This window comes from Muscardinus avellanarius (assembly GCF_963383645.1).
Source record: "Muscardinus avellanarius genome assembly, chromosome: 22".
Lineage (NCBI taxonomy): Eukaryota > Metazoa > Chordata > Mammalia > Rodentia > Gliridae > Muscardinus > Muscardinus avellanarius.
Window position 1 is genome coordinate 6,320,918 of NC_137808.1, and position 18,402 is coordinate 6,339,319.

General features: G+C 48.6%; 1 protein-coding gene across 1 annotated transcript; it reads right to left on the bottom strand.

The window, feature by feature from the left end:
• Positions 1-218: 218 nt before the first annotated feature.
• Positions 219-15,742, bottom strand: EFCAB12 (EF-hand calcium binding domain 12; the record flags this gene model as incomplete). The annotated part of the gene is made up of 10 exons (XM_080718159.1): positions 219-477; positions 1,394-1,467; positions 5,713-5,738; positions 5,824-6,072; positions 6,568-6,781; positions 8,042-8,238; positions 10,912-11,068; positions 12,829-13,014; positions 14,338-14,774; positions 15,724-15,742. The coding sequence occupies 10 exons, from the start codon at positions 15,740-15,742 to the stop codon at positions 219-221; spliced, it is 1,818 nt and encodes a 605-aa protein (XP_080574285.1).
• Positions 15,743-18,402: the final 2,660 nt, after the last annotated feature.

The following is an 18,402-nucleotide window of genomic DNA, read 5'->3' on the forward strand; positions in this document are numbered from 1 at the left end:
AAGTTAAAATGCACCTGCTTTATTTTGAAAGGGCAGAAGTGAGCAAACAGTATAAATCCCAACCACACACAAAAAATCTACCCTTGAGAAACTAGATTCTTGGGGTGCCGGGGGCAGCTGGCCCAGGCTGTTTGACTCTTGTGTGTCTGAGGCTCTGGGCCACCGGTGGCACCGGCCCCTGGCTCGGGATGGCCGGGTCCCGCAGCACCTGGGCCGCTCTAGTTGATATAATAAACCTTCGCGGCATCGTAGTAGGCACAGGTCATATAATGGACGTCTCTCAAGGGCCACCAGCGGTTCGGGTGGTAGGAGGCTGGGTAGGCTTGGTGTTCCCATTTGACGCTACTGAAGAGTGCCAAGCTCTGGTCCTTGACCACGGTGGGCAGGTACAGCCTCAGCTTATCCAGAAGGTGCCCCGGCCAGAAGTAGTTAGGGTGAGCTCGCTGCGAACCATGGGCACGCTTCTCCTGCAGCTTCCTAGAAACGAGAAGACCCAGGAAAGGTTGGCAACGCAGGCCGGGGATGGGGCTGTTCCCAGCAGGGTCCACAATTGTGAATAAAGTGAGACTCAGTAAGACTGAGTACTGTGGGAAGCACTTTGTGGGGATTTTGTTGTTGTTTTTTGTAGTACTGAGCACTGAACCCAGGGACATTCTACCTCCAAGCTATACCCCCAGCCCTATTTTACTTAATTTAATTAATTAATTAATTTATTTTTTGGTGGTAGTGGGGATGTAACTCAGGGGCATTCTACCTCTGAGTTACACCCCAGCCCTATTTTTTATTCTTCTTCTTCTTCTTTTTTTTTTTTTTTTTTTTTTAGGTACTGGGGATGAAACCCAGGGGCATTCTTCCTCCGAGCTACACCCCCAGCCCATTTTTTATTCTTTATTTTGAAACAGGATCTCACTGAGTTGCAGAGGGCCTCATTAAGTAGCTGAGGCTGTCTGCGAATCGCGATCCTCCTGTCTCAGCCTCCCAAATGCTGGGATTACCAAGTGTGGGCCACCACCCCCGGCTTATTTTTTTTTTAATTGGAAACAGGGCCTCACTAAGTTACTGAGGCTGGCTATGAACTTGCGATCCTCCTGTCTCAGCCTCCCAAGTATTGGGATTTTAAGTGTGCACCACCACACCTTGCTAGAATCATTTTATATTTTTTGTGGTACTGAGGTACCGGGGCATTCTACCTCCAATCCTCATGTATGTATGTATTTAATTATTTTTGAAATAGGATCTCACTACATTGCCGAGAGTCTCAGTGTGTTCCTAAGGCTGTTCTCAAACCTGTAATCCCCCTGTCTCAGCCTCCCAAGAACTGGGCTACAATAATTTAAGTGTGGTGTTAGAGGTACAGACCCTGGGACCGGCCTAGCTGGGTTCAAATCCCTACTGCACCACTTCGTAGCTGCGTGGCTGTGAGCAAGACGTGTCACTTTTGTGGAAGTCAGTGTTTTCTTCTGTGGGCTTGAGAGGATTCGAGGGAGTTTGCACACACCGAAAGCACCAAAGAGCAGGTCCTGGGAGCCCTGTGTGCTCTGGAGAGCCCCGGGTAGCTCTTCCAGGGTGAGGCAGGGCACACCTTCCCTCCCTCCATCCCTCCTGAGAGAGAGAGAAGAGAGAGAGAGAGAGAGAGAGAGAGAGAGAGAGAGAGAGAGAGGGAGAGAGAGAGAGGGAAAGAGGGAGGAAGAGGGAGAGGGAGAGGGAGGGAGAGGGAGGGAGGGAGAGGGAGAGGGAGAGGGAGAGGGAGAGGGAGGGAGAGGGAGGGAGGGAGGGAGAGGGAGGGAGGGAGAGGGAGGGAGGGAGGGAGAGAGAGAGAGGGAAAGAGGGAGGAAGAGGGAGAGGGAGAGGGAGGGAGAGGGAGGGAGGGAGAGAGAGGGAGAGGGAGGGAGAGGGAGAGGGAGGGAGGGAAGGAGAGGGAGAGGGAGAGAAGATGCTAGAGACCTGGCAAATTTCTCAAACTCCTTAAACTTCATTTTCTTGATTTTCTTTGATGTTTTCCTAATGGAGGAAACAGAGGCATTTTTGTTAGGAAGGAGGAAATACAGGCTAGTGGGGGTTTTGGGGAGCAGGCTTTGGGGGCCAGGGAGAGGGGATGCATTTCTGATTCTCAAACCAGAGCTTTATTATTTATTTATTTATTTATTTATTTATTTATTTATTTACTGGTGGTACTGGGGATGGAACCCAGAACTTTTCTACCTTTGGGCTACACTTCCAGACCTATTTTATTTGGAAACAAGGTCTCACTAAGTTGCTGAGAGCCTCACTCAGTAGCTGAGGCTGGCTTAAACCCATGCGATCCTCCTGTCTCAGCCTCCCAGGCGCTGGGATTACAAGCGTGCGCCACCACGCCCGGCTCTCTATTTCTTTTTGCAATACTGGGGATTGAATTCAGGGTCATTTTGACATCTGAGCTATACCCCCACACGTATTTATCATTCTTTATTTTGAAACAGGGTTTTGCTAAGTTGTGGAGAGCCTCACAAAGTGGCTCAGGCTGGCCTCGAACCTGCAACCCTTTTGTCCCAGCCACCCAAGTACTGGGATTTTAAGTGTGTGCCACTACAACCAGCCAGGCATTTCTAATTGATCTTTGCACTCTTTCTCACCAACCTGCATCTGAACTCAGATTTATTTTTTTAGTACTAGAGATTAAACCCAAGGGCATTCTGCCTCCACGCTATATCCCCAGCCCTGTTTTTATTCTTTATTTTGAAACAGGGTCTCACTAAGTTGCAGAGGGCCTCGCTAAGTAGCTCAGGCTGTCTGTGAACCACAATCCTCCTGCCTCAGCCTCTCAAGATGGAACCCAGAGCCTTACACATGCTAAGCATATGCTTTACCATTCAGCTATAGAGCCCAGCCCTATTTTTAATTCATTATTATTCTTATTTTGGGTGGTACTGGGGTTCCTGGAAGCCCTTCTACCTCCGGGCTACACTCCCAGACCTATTTTTACATTTTTATTTGGAAACAGGGACTCCTAAGCCAGCGCACGCAGCTGGCTTCGAACCTGCGCGATCCTCCTGTCTCTGCCTCCCAAGCGCGGGGATGACAAGCGTGTGCCACCACGCCGGGTCAGAATCTTTTATAACCTCGTCTTAAGTAGCATGAGAAAGCAATGTCTCTCTTTGACCTAGCTGACCTCTCTTTATTCCTTCAGCTGTGGCTCACCAAGCATGGACAAAAATACCTTTCCATTCAGGTGTGGTGGCGCACGCTTGTAATCCCAATACTTGGGAGGCTGAGACAGGAAGATGGCAGGTTTGTGGCCAGCCTCAGCTACTTAGTGAGGCTCTCTGCAACTTAGTGAGAACCTGTTTTCAAAATAAAGAATAAAAAATTGGGCTGGGGATGTAGCTTGGAGATAGAATGCCTCTGGGTTCAACCTCCAGTCTTGCAAATAAAATAAAATAAAGAACAAAAAATTGGAAGGGGGTGTAGCGCAGAGGTAGATTGCCCCTGGGTTCCATTCCCAGTACCAAAAAAGAAAAAAAAAAACAAAACCCTTCCTTTGGTTCCCCCCATTATTAGGTTCCTGACTTTGGAATTGGTGCTAGCCACAGGGTGGGGTTACGGTGATGTGGTGGAAGGTACTGAGCAAGAAGTGACCAGAAAAGCCCCATGACTCCCCGCGGCCAGGCTCCCTTAGCTCTTTCCAAACAGCGCCACCTGCAGGCGCAGCCGCGGTACTGCACTTTCGGCCGCCTCGGCCAGGGCAGGTAAAACAAGCACCACCATCCTTGAGCCGGTGCTAAGACGTCAGCAAGCGTCTCTCATCTGTTCTGCGTTGTACGTTGTAGGAGATCTTGGGCTCATTCTCTCCCTCTCCTCTCCTCTCTTACTGGTGATTGAACCCAGGGCACTCTACTTCCAAGCTATACCCCCAAACCCTTTTTCAAAAAGTAATTAGCAGAGCGCAGTGGCGCAGGCTTGTCATTCCAGTACTTGGGAGTCTGAGACAGGAGGATCGCGCAGGTTCGAAGCCAGCCTCAGCTACTGAGTGAGGCTCTCAGCAACTTAGTGAGACCCTGTTTCCAAATAGAATAGAATAAAAAATAGGTCTGGGAATGTAGCCCGGAGGTAGAAAGCCCCTGGATTCCACCCCCAGAACCACACCACACACACACACACACACACACACACACACACACACACACACACACACACACTATATATATATATATATATATATATATATATATATATTTTTTTTTTTTTTTTTTTTTTTTTTGCCGTACTGGGGTTGGAACCCAGGGGCATTCTACCTCTGAACTACACCTCCAGCCCAATTTTTTATTCTTTATTTTGAAACAAGGTCTCGCTAAGTTGTAGAGGGCCTCACTAAGTATCTAAGGCTGGCCTTGAAACTGTGATCCTCCTGTCTCAGCCTCCCAAATGTTGGGATTACAAGTGTGCATCACCATGCCCAGTTCAGAGTCCACTTTCTTAGAGAGTACTTGGGTTGGTCTTAGGGTCAGGGATAGGCCCCAGGCCAGGATCTCTCCCCCTTACAAAGGATGCAGACCTGTCTTTTTTTTTTTTTTTTCTTTTTCTTTCCTTTTTTGGTGGTACTGGGGTTCTTGGAAACCCTTCTACCTCCGGGCTACACTCCCAGACCTATTTTTTATACTTTTTTGATTTGGAATCAGGGTCTCTTAAGCCAGTGGCGGCTGGCTTCGAACCTGCACCATCCTCCTGTCTTCGCCTCCCAAGTGCGGGGATTACAAGCGTGTGCCACCACACCCAGACAGACCTGTCTTTTGTTAGGAAATGAGCAAACCAGCCACAAAGCCCCAAGGAATGCCCCTACTATCCTCTGCAAAGCCCCAACACCTAAGTTTGGATCAGAAGTCTCCCTGTGGGTCTTTCTCAGGGCCTTGCAATCCTGTGGCCAGGAGGGAGCTGAGGTGAAGATGCCTGGGTTCCAAAACAGGCACCTAGCCGGGCGCGGTGGCGCACGCTTGGAATCCTAGCATTTGGGAGGCTGAGACAGGAGGATCGCGGTTCACGGACAGCCTCAGCTAGTTAGTGAGGCCCTCTGTAACTCAATGAGACCCTGTTTCAAAATACAGAATAAAAAATAGGGCTGGGGGTGTAGCTTGGAGGTAGAACGCCCCTGGATTCAATCCCCCATACCACAAAAATAATAAATAAATAAATAAATAAATAAATAAATAAATCAGAAAACTGGGCATGGTGGTACATACTTGTAATCCTGGCATTTGGGAGGCTGAGACAGGAGGATCTCAGTTCAAGGACAGCCTCAGCTACTTAGTGAGGCCCTCTGCAACTCAGTGAGACCTGTTTCAAAATAAAGAATAAAAAATAGGAGCCGGGTGTGGTGGTGCAGGCTTGTAATCCCAGCATTCAGGAGGAGGCTAAGACCGGAGGATCGTGGTTCGCAGACAGCCTCAACTACTTAGTGAGGCCCTTTGCAACTCGGTAAGACCTGTTTCAAAATAAAATAAAGAATACAAAATCGGGCAGAGGTTGCCGTTCAGAGGTCGAATTCCCCTAGGTTCCATCCCCATACCCGTAAAAATAAATAAAACAATAAATAAATAAATAAATAAATAAATAAATAGGGTTGGGAGTGTAGCTCAGAGGTAGAATGCCCCTGAGTTCCATCCCCAGTACCACAAAAATAAAATAAATAAATGAAACAGGCACCAGGGGTGACCAGCAAGGTTGGGATATGGACATTACATAACCCGTGGCCAGCATCCAGGTCCCTGCAGGATACATAAGCCCAAGTTAGCATCCCGGTCCCTGCGGGATACATAAGCCCAGGCTAGCATCCCGGTCCCTGCGGGATACATAAGCCCAGGCTAGCATCCCGGTCCCTCCAGCTGAAGGACAGCAACAGGTAGGGACAGGTGGGGAGTGAGAAAGCATCTCTGAAACTCAGCTTGTCGGGTTTCTTGGTCCCAGCCTTGTTGAGGTCCTGGGTCTTGGGCAGAGGCAAGTTCGGGGCGATCTTCCAGTCAGAGTAGAAGCCTCCAGGCTGTCGGACCGGGCGCACCTCCTCCTTCTGGAAAATGATCTTGTCTCCTGGGTACAGCAGCGCTGGAAACAGAGAGAAATATCGGCCTCACGTCTTCCTCACTCTCAGTCTTTGTGGTCAGATGGGGCTTTTTTTTTTTTTTTTGTACTAGGGATTGAACCCAGGGGCATTCTACCTCTGAGCTATACCCCAGCCCTATTTTTCTTTCTTTATTTTCAAACAGGGTCTCACTAAGTTGTGGAGGGCCTCCTTAAGTAGCAGAGGCTAGCCGCGAAACTGCTATCCTCCTGTCTCAGCCTCCTAAGTACCAGGACTACAGGCGTGCCCCACCAAGCCCAGGTGATCCCCACGATCTTAGTTGGGGAGCCCACGCCTCCAAGTCTGTGTTCTAGAAACCCCATCTCACAGCACACAGGCTGTTTTTCCTGACCTCTTCCTTTGCAGGATCCACACACACCCCAGGCCACTGCGGCTTGGCTGGGTGCTTATCATCTGCAGAAGGACCTATGTCTGGGGTACTTAGAACCTTCCCAAGAACCAGCATCAGAGACCCTCACCTCTCATGAGGACGTCCTCCGTCAGCGGGAGGTTGTAGGCCTCACAGAGCTCCCAGCATTGCAGGTAAATCAGAAAGGTGTCCCTACGGGCCTCATCAATGAGCTCCGAGGTGTCCCCAGCGATGGTGGATGGCAGACAATGTTCATCGAATTCCTTTTTCCCACAGCGCACCAGGCGGCAGCTCTCCGTGTAGTTGATGGAGGGAATGAGGAGCTGTGTGGAGGAGGAAGGGAGGCTCGCCTGGCTTGCCTGGGGCAGCTGACCTGCACCAGCACCCAGCTCAGATCTATGTCTATAAGCCGGGCGTGGTGGCGCACGCTTGTCATCCCAGGACTTGGGAGGCTGACACAGGAGGATCGCAGGTTTGCGGCCAGCCTTAGCTACTTAGTGAGACCCTGTTTCCAAATAAAGAATAAAAAATAGGGCTATGGGTATAGCTCAGAGGTAGAATGCCCCTGGGTTCCATCCCCTGTACCACACCAAACAAACAAACAAACAAACAACAACAAAAACCATTAAAAATAAGGAAAGAAAGGAATGAAAAATAGGGATGGGGGTATAGCTTGGAGGTAGAATGTCCCTGGGTTCCATCCCCAGTACCACAAACACACACATACACACACACACACACACACACACACACACACACACAACTATGTCTATATCTATCCACCTGTATTGATTTTATTTTTTCTGTTGGTACTGGGGATGGAATCCAAAGGCATTCTGCCTCTGAGCTATACCCTCAGTCCTATTTTATACTTTTATTTTTTATAATTTATTTATTTATTTGTTTGTTTTTGCAGTACTGGGGATGGAACCCAGGGGCATTCTACCTCCAAGCTACACCCCCAGCCCTATTTTATATTCTTTATTTCCAAACAGGGACTCACTGAGTTGCAGAGGGCCTAAGTAACTGAGGCTGTCCTTGAACCACAATCCTCCTGTTTCAGCCTCCCAAATGCTGGGATTACTAGCGTGCACCACCATGCCTGGCTTTCTTTTTTCTTTTTTTATTTTTTTTGCGGGTCTGAGGATGGAACCCAGGGGCATTCAACCTGAAGCTACACCCCCTGCCCTATTTTTTATTCTTTATTTTGAAACAGAGTCTCACTAAGTTGCAGAGGGCCTCACTAAGTAGCTGAGGCTGTCCGCAAACCGCAATCCTCAGGTTTTAGCCTCAGGAATGCTGGGATTACAAGTGTGTGCCACCACGCCCAGCTTTCTTTTTTAACTTGAACAGGGTCTCACTAAGTTTCGGAGGGCCTCACTAAGTTGCTGTGGTTGGCCTTGAACCTGTGATCCTCCTGTCTCAGCCTTCTAAGAACTGATATTAAATGTGTGTGCCAGCTCAAGAGGCAGGCATGGTCTTTATTACAGAGTTGAGGATGAGGGGCCTGAGAGAGGGGCAGGTACCCGGAGGGTTCCTCCAGCTTAGAGTGGAGGTCCCAGAGCTCCGGGTGGCTGGGGTACCTTGCACTGCCGTTTCCTCTCCCGGAATCTCTTGCCTACATCTTCCATCTCCTCCAGGGTCATGGGCCGTGACTCTATCTCCGTGTTCACGCTGGGCACCGTCAGCAGGTCCATCTTGGGAGACGGTGGGGCTTGCTTCATTTTTGACTTACTGAGTACATTCTTTGGGAGAGCTCTATGCTTAGTCAAGAGGTAATCTAGTGGGAGGGAAGAGACAAGAAGCAGCTATGGATGTCACTAAGCAGGCGCCAAGCCAGCCTCCTGCTCCCTTCCCACGGACCTGGCCAGTGCCCATGGGAGAGACACCTCGAATGTTCCCCCCATTCCCACTAAGGTGCAGTCGTCTGTACACCCCACTTCCCCAGCCTTCCTGTGGCCATTCTTGTCCTCTGCCACACTGTTTCCATCAAGTGGTAAACAGGACCTTGGAAAAAATAAACCAGGCCAGGTATGGTGGTACACACTTGTAATCCCAGTACTTGGGAGGCCGAGACAGGAGGATCACAGGTTTGTGACCAGCCTCAGCTACTTAGTGAGGCCCTCACAACTTAATGAGACCCTCTTTCTTTCTCTCTTTCTTTCTTTCCTTCCTTCCTTCTTTATTTCCTTCTTTCTTTTTTTTTCCCTGTGGGTCTGGGGATGGACCTCCGAGCTACAGCCCCTGCCCTATTTTTTACTCTTTATTTTGAAACAGTCTCACTGAGTTGCAGAGGGCCTCACTAAGTAGCTGAGGCTGTCCGCGAACTGCAATCCTCCCGTCTCAGCCTCCCGAATGCTGGGATTACAAGCGTGCGCCACCACGCCTGGCCTGAGACCCTTTTTCAAAATAAAGAATAATAATTTAAAAAATAGGCTGGGGAGTATAGCTCAGAAGTTGAATGTCCCCGACCTGCAAAATAAATACTAATAATAAATGATAATAATAAATAAATAAATAGCCAGCGTGGTGGCACATACTTGTAATCCAAGCATTTGGGAGGCTGACACAGGAGGATCTCAGGTTCCAAGGCAGCCTCATCTAATTAGTGAGGTCCTCTGCAACTTAGTGAGACCCACTTTCAAAAAAAAGAATAAAAACTAGGGCTGGGAGAGTAGCTCAGAGGTAGAATGCCCCTGGGTTCTATCCCCTGCACTGCAAAATAAATAAATAAATAAATAAATAAATAAACAAACAAACAAATACATATTTAAAAATAATAAAAACCAGCAGCTGGGCTTGGTGGCACATGTTTGTAATCCTAGTACTTGGGAGGCTGAGGCAGGAGGATCACAGGTTTCCCGCCAGCCTCAGCCACTTAGTGAGGCCCTCTACAACTCAGTGAGACTGTGTCCAAAAGGAGAATGAAAAAAAAAAAAAATAGGGCTGGGGAGTGTAGCTCGGAGGTAGAATGCCCCTGGGTTCCATCTCAAGTACCACAAAAAAAAAAAAAAAAAAAAAAAGGGCTGTTCTTGTAGCTCTGAGGTACAATGTCCCTGGGTTCAATTCCCAGTAATACAAAATAAATAAATAGATAAATAAATAATAATAATAAATAAAAGTATAAAATAGGGCTGGGGGTGTAGCTCAGAGTTAGAGTGCCCCTGTTTCAATAACCAGCAGCACTAAATAAATAAATAAATAAACTAGATCCCTTCGTTCCCCTGACTTCTCAGCACAAAGGTTAAACCTCAGAGTCCTTTCCCTGGGTGGCCACAAGGCCCTGCAAGAAAATGGCTTCAAGCCAGGCGTGGTGGCCCACGCTTGCAATCCTAATACTTGGGAGGTTGAGACGGGAGGATTGTGGGTTCAAGGCCAGCCTCAACTACTTAGTGAAGCCCTCTGCAAATTAGTGAGACCCTGTTTCAAAATACAGAAGAAAAAATAGGGCTGGAGGTGTAGCTCAGAGGTAGATGCCTCTGGATTTCATGCCCAGTACCGTGAAAAAAAAAAAAAAAAAGGGAGAAAGAAAGGAAGAAAGAAAGAAAAGAAGGAAGAAAGGAAGAAAGAAAAGGATATGGCTTCAGCTCTCTTCCCACTGGTCCTTTCTTTTTGTTTATTCTTTCTTTTGAAACAGGGTCTCACTGAGTTGCAAAGGGCCTCAATAAGTAGCTGAGGCTGGCTGCGAACCACGATCCTCCTGTCTCAGCCTCCCCAATGCCGGGATGACAAGCGTGCGCCATCACACCCGGCTTCTCTAACCCTTTATGCATAAGCCGATCGACAGCAAGGACTTGTTCACCGCCAAACTCCCAGTCACTAGAAGAGTTCCTGGCGCAGAGTAGACACGCAGTCACGTCACAGCGAAGACTGTGGACGCGTGGCTCAGCCTCTCTGGGCTTCCGTTTCTCCTCGGAGAGCGTGCTTGTAGCCCTCTCCTCTGGGGACATGAGGGATAAACTCAGATAATTCTGCAAGAAGAACTACTGACCCACACAGGGTGTTCCAGAAATGTCTCCGCCTGCCTCCCTCTGAGCCCAGGCGCCCCAACTCTTGCCCCTTAGAAAATGGAGAGACAGCCGGGGGTGGTGGGCACGCTTGTCATCCCAGCATTCGGGAGGCTGAGATAGGAGGATCGGGGTTCGCGGCCAGCCTCGGCTACTTAGTGAGGCCCTCTGCAACTCAGTGGGACCCTGTTTCAAAATAAAGAATAAAAAATAGGGCAGGAGGTGTAGCTCGGAGGTCAAATGCCCTTGGGTTCTATCCCCAGACCTGCAAAAAAGAAAGAAAGAAAGGGAGAGAGAGAGAAAGAAAGGAAGGAGAGAGAGAGAAAGAAAGAAAGAAAGAAAGGGAGGGAAGAAGAGAGAGAGAGAGAGAGAGAGAGAGAGAGAGAGAGAGAGAGAGAGAGAGAGAGAGATAAAAGAGAGCGGAGAGGCAGCCAGGGCCCACGCACATTCCCTGGCGGTGGGCAGGGTGCTCCTCTGCTGCGCCAGAGACCACTGCTTATAGGTGTTGCCCAGGATCTCCGCTGTAATGACATTCTGTTTCCCCAAAGAACTGAGATAGATCACTATGTCCTCCAGCTCGCGGTTATTAAGAGGGGCTCCGGCCTGAGGAGACAAGAGAGGCTTCCATCCGACCCCGGCCCTGAAGACCAAGCCTGCCGGCCCGGCCCCGCGTCCCGGCCCCCCGCTTCAGGATGCGTCTACTCCACTCCTGCTTCACACCTAAGGTCCCTCTGCGGGGACTCAGCTTTCCCGGTCCCCCAACACGCCCTGCACCTTCTCACCCTCTGTCTTTGCACAAGCCGTTCCCTTCTCTCTGCCTAAAAGACTCTTGACCCTCCTTCAAAGCCCAGATATGGCGCCATCATTAAAACAGAGCCAGTAGCTGGGCGTGGTGGCGCACACTTGTAATCCCCACGCTTGGGAGGCTGAGACAGGAGGATCGCACAGGTTTGAAGCCGGCCTCAGCTACTCAGTGAGGCTCTCAGGAACTTAGTGAGACCCTGTTTCCAAATAAAGTGTATATGTGTATATATATACACATATACACTTTATATATACATATACATAAAGTATATATATACATATACACTTTATTTATATATTTTGGATATATATATATCCAAATAAAAGTATATATATATCCAAATAAAGAATATATATACATATATATATATCCAAATAAAGTATATATATCCAAATAAAGAATATATATATATATATATATATATATATATATATATATATAATGTCTGGGAGTATAGCCTGGAGATAGAAAAGCTTCTGGGTTCCACCCACAGTACCACACACACACCAAAAAAAAAAAAACCCAAACAAAAACAGCCAGTTACTAAACTCCACCTCCTCCACCCTTTGTACTGAAGTTCAAGCTGCTAATTACTATGATTTTACATGTGTGTTATTCTTTTTTTTTTTTTTTTTTTTTTGTACTGGGATGGAACCCTTCTACCTCCGGGTTACATGCCCAGACATATTTTATATTTTATTTGGAAACAGTGTCTCTTAAGAGAGCGAGCCCGGCTTCGAACCTGCGCGATCCTCCTGTTTCCGCCTCCCAAGCGCGGGGATGACAAGCGTGCGCCACCACACTGGGCCACGCGTGTTATTCTTGTTGACCCTGCAACTGAAAAGTAAAATAGGATTAGGGATACTACATACCTTATTTCTTTAAGGATCATGAGCAACTTTCTAGGCATATAACGCTTGCCAGCAGAAAAGTTTTATCCGGGCGTGGTGGCGCAGGCTTGTAATCCCAGCATTCGGGAGGCTGAGACAGGAGGATCATGGTTCACAGACAGCCTCAGCTACTTAGTGAGGCCCTTGGCAACTCAGTGAGACCCTGTTTCAAAATAAAGAATAAAAACTAGGACTGGGGGTGTATCTTCGAGGTAGAGTGCCCCTGGAGTCAATCTCTAGTACCGCCATTTTGCGGTACTGCAATTTTGCAGTACTAGAGATTGAATTCAGGGGCATTCTACCTCTGAGCTACACCCCCACCCAACCCAGTTTTTAAATTTATTTTTATTTTTTTTTGCAGTACTGGGGATGGAACCCAGGGGCATTCTACCTCCGAGCTACACCTCCCAGCCCTATTTTTTATTCTTTATTTTGAAACAGGGTCTCACTAAATTGCGGAGTGTCCTTACTAAGTAGCGGAGGCTGGCCATGGACCATGATCCTCCTGTCTCAGCCTCTCAAGTGCTGGGATTACAAGCGTGCGCCATCATGCCTGACTGAGTCTGAATTTCTTGCATCTACTTTTGAGCCGACTGGGCGGGAGCGGAGCGGAAGCATGAGCCCATCTCATCCTGGCAGGCTTAGCCAGAGGCAGCGGTGGCACGTACCGCCTTCAGAGTGGAAATGAACTCCTCCCGGGAGATCGTCTGGTTCTCGCTGTAGTCCACTTTGTGGAAGAGCTCCAGGATCTTGATCTTTCGGCTGCGCAGGTAAGAATACATACTCGAGAGGGAGGGAGGCTTGGGCAGGCGGAGCTGGGGCACCGATCTGTAGGAGCCTCTGAGGGCTTTTTTCTGGAAAGGGAAGAGACAGGAACAGGGAATGCAGGGGCATTATACCTCCGAGCTACACCCCCAGCCATGTTTGTTTTTATTCTTTATTTTATTTTAGTTTTGGTGGTACTGGGGTTCTTGGAAACCCTTCTACCTTCAGGCTACACTCCCAGACCTATTTTATACTTTTTAAAATTTGGACACAGGGTCTCTTGAGCCAGCGAGGCTGGCTTCGAACCTGCGCGATCCTCCTGTCTCCGTCTCCCAAGCGGGGGGGATTACAAGCGTGTGCCACCACGCCCAGCCTAATTCTTTATTTTGAAACAGGGTCTCACTGAGTTGTAGAGGGCCTCACTAAGTAGATGAGGCTGTCCAAGAACCACTATCTTCCTGTTTCAGTCTCGTGAATGTTGGGATTACAAGCGTGCACCACCACATCCCGCTTTTTTTTTTTTTTTTTTGAAACAGGGTTTTTCTGGGTGTGGTGGTGCACGCTTGTAATCCCAGCATTCGGGAGGCTGAGACAGGAGGATCGCAGGTTCGAAGCCAGCCTCGACAATTTAGCAAAGCCCTTTGCAACTCAGTGAGACCTTGTTTTGAAATAAAGAATAAAAAATAGGGTTGAGGGTGTAGCTGGGAGGTAGAATGCCCCTGGGTTCCATCCCCAGTACCACACACACACACAAAAAAAAAAAGAAAACAGAGAAATAGGGTCTCACTAAGTTGCAGAGAGCTTCACTAAGTAGCTGAGACCAGCCGGGAACCTGCGATCCTTCTTTCTCAGCCTCCAAAACACTGGGATTACAAGCGTGTGCCTGGTCTCTGTGACTTACTTCTGACAAATAGAATTTGGTAGAAGTGACACTGTCAAGCTTCTGAAATTGAGACATTGGGAGACTAGGTCTTGGGAGATACTACAGCTTTTTCTCGGTCTCTTTCCTGGTTGGCTCACTCTGGGGCAGGTGGCGGCCATATTGTGAAGAAAAGTCTAAGACAGGAGGAACTGAAGCCACCTGCTGACAGCCATGTGGGTGAGCCAGCTTGGAAGTCAATCTTTGTACCCCATTCACCCTTCGGATGGCGGCCTTCCCACTTCGGTTCATAGCCACCCAATTGAGCTGCTCCCAGAGTCCTGAGTCTCAAAAGCAACTGTGCATGATAATAAATAGCTCTCACTTTGGGGATACTTGTTATGCAGCAATAGCTGGCTAATACACTTCTTTTTGGGGATTTGGATTTGCCCTTCTGTGAAATGGCCGTCCCTATTCTGCCTAGCCTAAGGGAACACAACGAAATGTCTCTAAAACCTCCAGTGTCTTCCTCTGGCAAAAGGGAGGTGCTCACCTTGGGGATCTTGATAGTAGAAAAGGCGACATCCCTCAACTCAGCATTTTGGTCCTCGTGGATGATTTTTAAGACCTTCGCCTCCGAAGCCGTGATACTAGATTTTTTTTCCAGCCACCTCTTTGTGTCGCCAAATGACTCCAGGTCCTTCCGTAGCTTCAGTCTCTGGCTCAGCCAGCTCTGCCGGTCCTCTGGCTGCTCTTGGATATCTTCAGCTTCCAAGATTTCGAAGCTGGGGATAGGCTGCAGCGGAGCCTGGGGTGGGCGTGTGGGACCGATGACGTCCTCCTGCTTCTGCGGCAGGATGATGATCCGACGGCGGCTCCGAGGCAGGCAGAAGTTCTCCTGTTTCAGCTGCTTGAAGCAGTGGGCAATGATCTGGTTAGTAGAGGAGGACTTGTCAACATCATCGATTAAAGTCTTGGATTGGTGGATCCCTGGGAGAAGAGGGTTAAAAAGTGAGCTCCTGAGCCGGGCATGGTGGTGCACACCTATAACTGCAGAACTTGCTCTTCTACCTCTCAACTACAGCCTTATTCTATTTAGTTTTTGTTCTGAAACAGGGTCTCCCTAGGTTGCTGAGAGTCACACTATTTGCTGAGGCTGACCTTGAACCTGTAATCTTTTCTTTTTTGCAGTACTGAGGATAGAACCCAGGGACATTCTACCTCCGAGCTACACCCCCAGCCCTATTTTTTTTTTTTTTTTTGCAGGTCTGGGGATGGAACCCAGAAGCATTTGACCTCCGAGCAACACCCCCTACCCGATTTTTTATTCTTTATTTTGAAACAGGGTCTCACTGAATTGCGGAGGGCCTCACTAAGTAGCTGAGGCTGTCCGCGAACCGCGATCCTCCTCTCTCAGCCTCCCGAATGCTGGGATTACAAGTGTGCACCACCACGCCCGGCTCCTATTTTTTATTCTTTATTTTGAAACAGTCTCACTGAGTAGCTGGGGCTGTCCATGAACCATGATCCTCTTGTCTCAACCTCCTAAATCCTGGGATTACAAGCATGCCTGGCTTTTTACTGATTTTCAAAAAAGTTTTTAAACAGTCTCACTATATTGCTGAGGGCCTTGCTAAGTTGCCGAGGCTGGCTTTGAGCTGCTGGAGATTGAACCCAGGGGCATTCTATCTCCAAGCTATACCCCCACCTCTATTTTTTATTCTCCCATGCACTGGGATTACAGGCGGGTGCCACCATGCCCGTCTCTGAGGATCAGTTTTTAGTGCTCCTCAGTGCTCCCTGACTGATCAGCCCCCAAGTCCCTGTGCTCCCTCTGACCTGGCCCCTCTCCCTGAATTCCCAGTATGTTTTACTGTGGTGTCTGACCAAGAAAGCCTGGCAGTGAGGCTGAGCCGGGCACCCAGGGGCTCCAGCTCACCCCGTTTCTCTGTTGGCATTGTGTCTCTAGAATTGAAGGAGATAGACACAGAAGAGACTTCAGAGTCTGCCTACATGGTCTCAGCCTTTACTGATGGCCCTAGTCTCATCATGCCACTCCCTGACTTCTCCGAGACCTGCCCCCCACTTTTGTGTGTAGGTCTGGTGATGGAACCCAGGGGTATTCGACCTCCAAGCTACACCCCTTGCCCTATTTTTTAATTCTTTTTTTTTTTTGGTGGTGGTATTGGGGATGGAACCCAGGGGCCTTCTACTTCCGGGCTATAATCCCAGACTTTTTTTTATATTTTATTTGGAAATAGGGTATCGCTAAGTTGCTAAGAGCCTCACTGAGTAGCTGAGGCTGGCTTTGAACCTGCGCGATCCTCCTGTCTCAGCCTTCCAAGCGCGGGGATTACAAGCATGTGCCAGCACGCCCAGCTTATTCTTTATTTTGAAACAGGGTCTCACTAAGCTGCAAAGGGCCTCACTAAGTAGCTGAGACTGTCCGTGAACTCATATCCTCCAGTCTCAGCCTCCCAAATGCTGGGAACTCATATCCTCCAGTCTCAGCCTCCAAAAAGCATGTGCCACCACGCCCGGCTTGCACCCAACTTTACTTGTAGTACCGGGATTGAACTCAGGGGCCTCCTACCTTCAGGCTACACTCCCAGGCCTATTTTTTTATTCTTTGTTTTGAAACAGGGTCTCACTGAGTTGCTTAAGTAGCTGAGGCTGTCCGCAAAGCATGATCCTCTGGTCTCAGCCTCCCGAACACTGAGATTACAAGTGTGTACCAACACGCTCGGCTCCCCCAGCCCTATTTTATATTTTATTTGGAATTGGGTCTTGTTAAGTTGCAAAGAACCTTATCAAGTGGCTTCGAACCTCCAGTTCTCCTGTCCTAGCCTCCCATGTCCTGGTTTTACAAGTGTGTGCTACCAAGTGTGTGCTACCAGCTAGATGTGGCTCCTCCTCCTCCTCTACCACCTCCTCCCCTCCCCCTCCCCCCCCTCCCCCCCCCCTCCTCCTCCTCCTCCTCCTCCTCCTTCTCTATGGTACCAGGGATCTCCGAGCTACAACTCAAGCCCTATTTTTTATTTTAAAACAAAGTTTCACTGCAAAGGGCCTAAGTAGTTGCTGAGGCTGTTTCTGAACCATGATCCTCCTGTCTCAGCCTCCCAAATGCTGGAATTACAAGCGTGCACCACCACGCCTGGCTATTCTTTATTTTTGTTTTAATTCTTTATTTTGAAGTGAAGTCCTTCACAATTTAGTGAGACTCTGTTTCAAAATAAAGAATAGCCGGGTGTGGTGGCGCACGCTTGTAACCCCAGCATTTGGGAGCCTGAGACTAGAGGATCGCAGTTCACAGACAGCCTCAGCTACTTAGTGAGGCTCTTTGCAACTCAGTGAGACCCTATTTCAAAATCAATAAAAGGCTGGGGGTGCAGCTTGGAGGTAAAATGCCTCTGGGTTCCATCTCCAGTACCGCAAAACAAACAAACAAACAAAGATTTTTTTTCATAGTGATGGATCAATGTAACCCCCCCCCCACCCTATGTAAAGATCCTTTTCCAGGAGCCTGAACTGCTTCTCCATTTCCCCTGCACTCAGCAGATCTCTTATGCCCTGGGTGTCACCCCAGACCCAGCATTCACTCCTTCTTATCCTTTATTTTGAAACAGGGTTTCAAACCAACCCGCTCGGCTCCCCCAGCCCTATTTGATCTTTTATTGTTCATCATCTGTTTATCACCATCCTTTTTACCTCTGTTGTAGTGTTTGACCAAGAAGCTGGCCTGGTGTAGGCTGGTGACAATGGTTTTAAAATCTCTTCCATGCCTCTTCAAAATCGAACGCATCGATTAATTAGATTAATTAATGAACGGAGTAACTGTAATGTCCAGCAGAGATACTCGAGCCTCGCCAGCGGCTGGGCCCCAGGCACAGGAGCTGGGACTTTGGTTCGAAGCCGAAGCAACCTGGCTGTCTCCTCTAAGGCCGGGGTCAGGGAAATCTCAGAAATCCTTAGGACCTGCCCCAACTCCCTGGCAACCCTTCACGCAGTGGGTAGACGGCACAATGAGTCCTCACCCCAATCATAGATATCGTCGTTGGGGGAGGGGGCTGAAGTGACCATTTGAATGTGTGTACGGGTTGCCGGGGCTCCAAGTTTTTCCAAAGGCGTTTCAAGGGCGGAGGGTGGCCACGGCCGGTTGCTATGACTACAGACGCAGCGAGCTGATTGGCTGAGAGGCCGGAACCGTGCTGGGTTTTCCATTTCTGTCGCTCCATCCTGCCACCAGCCACCAGGAAATCACATCCATGCCCAGTTCTGAGTGGCTCAGTAGTCCCAAATATGGAGAGGGGGGGGCTGCGTGTCTTCGGTTTCTCTAAACTGTAGGGTCTCGGCAGATCTCTGCATTTTTTTTTTTTAATTTTTTGGTACTGGGGATTGAATCTAGGGGCATTCTGTCTCTGGGTTATGCCTCCAGTTCTGCTGCTTTACCATTATTGTTATTATTAATTATGATTGTTATTTTATTATTATTATTAGTGTTGAAACAGGGTCTCACTAAGTTGCTGAGAGCCTCACTAAGTTGCTGAAGTTGGCTTTGAATCTGTGATCCTCTTGTCTCAGCCTCCCAAGTACTGGGATTACAAGCGTGTGTCATTAC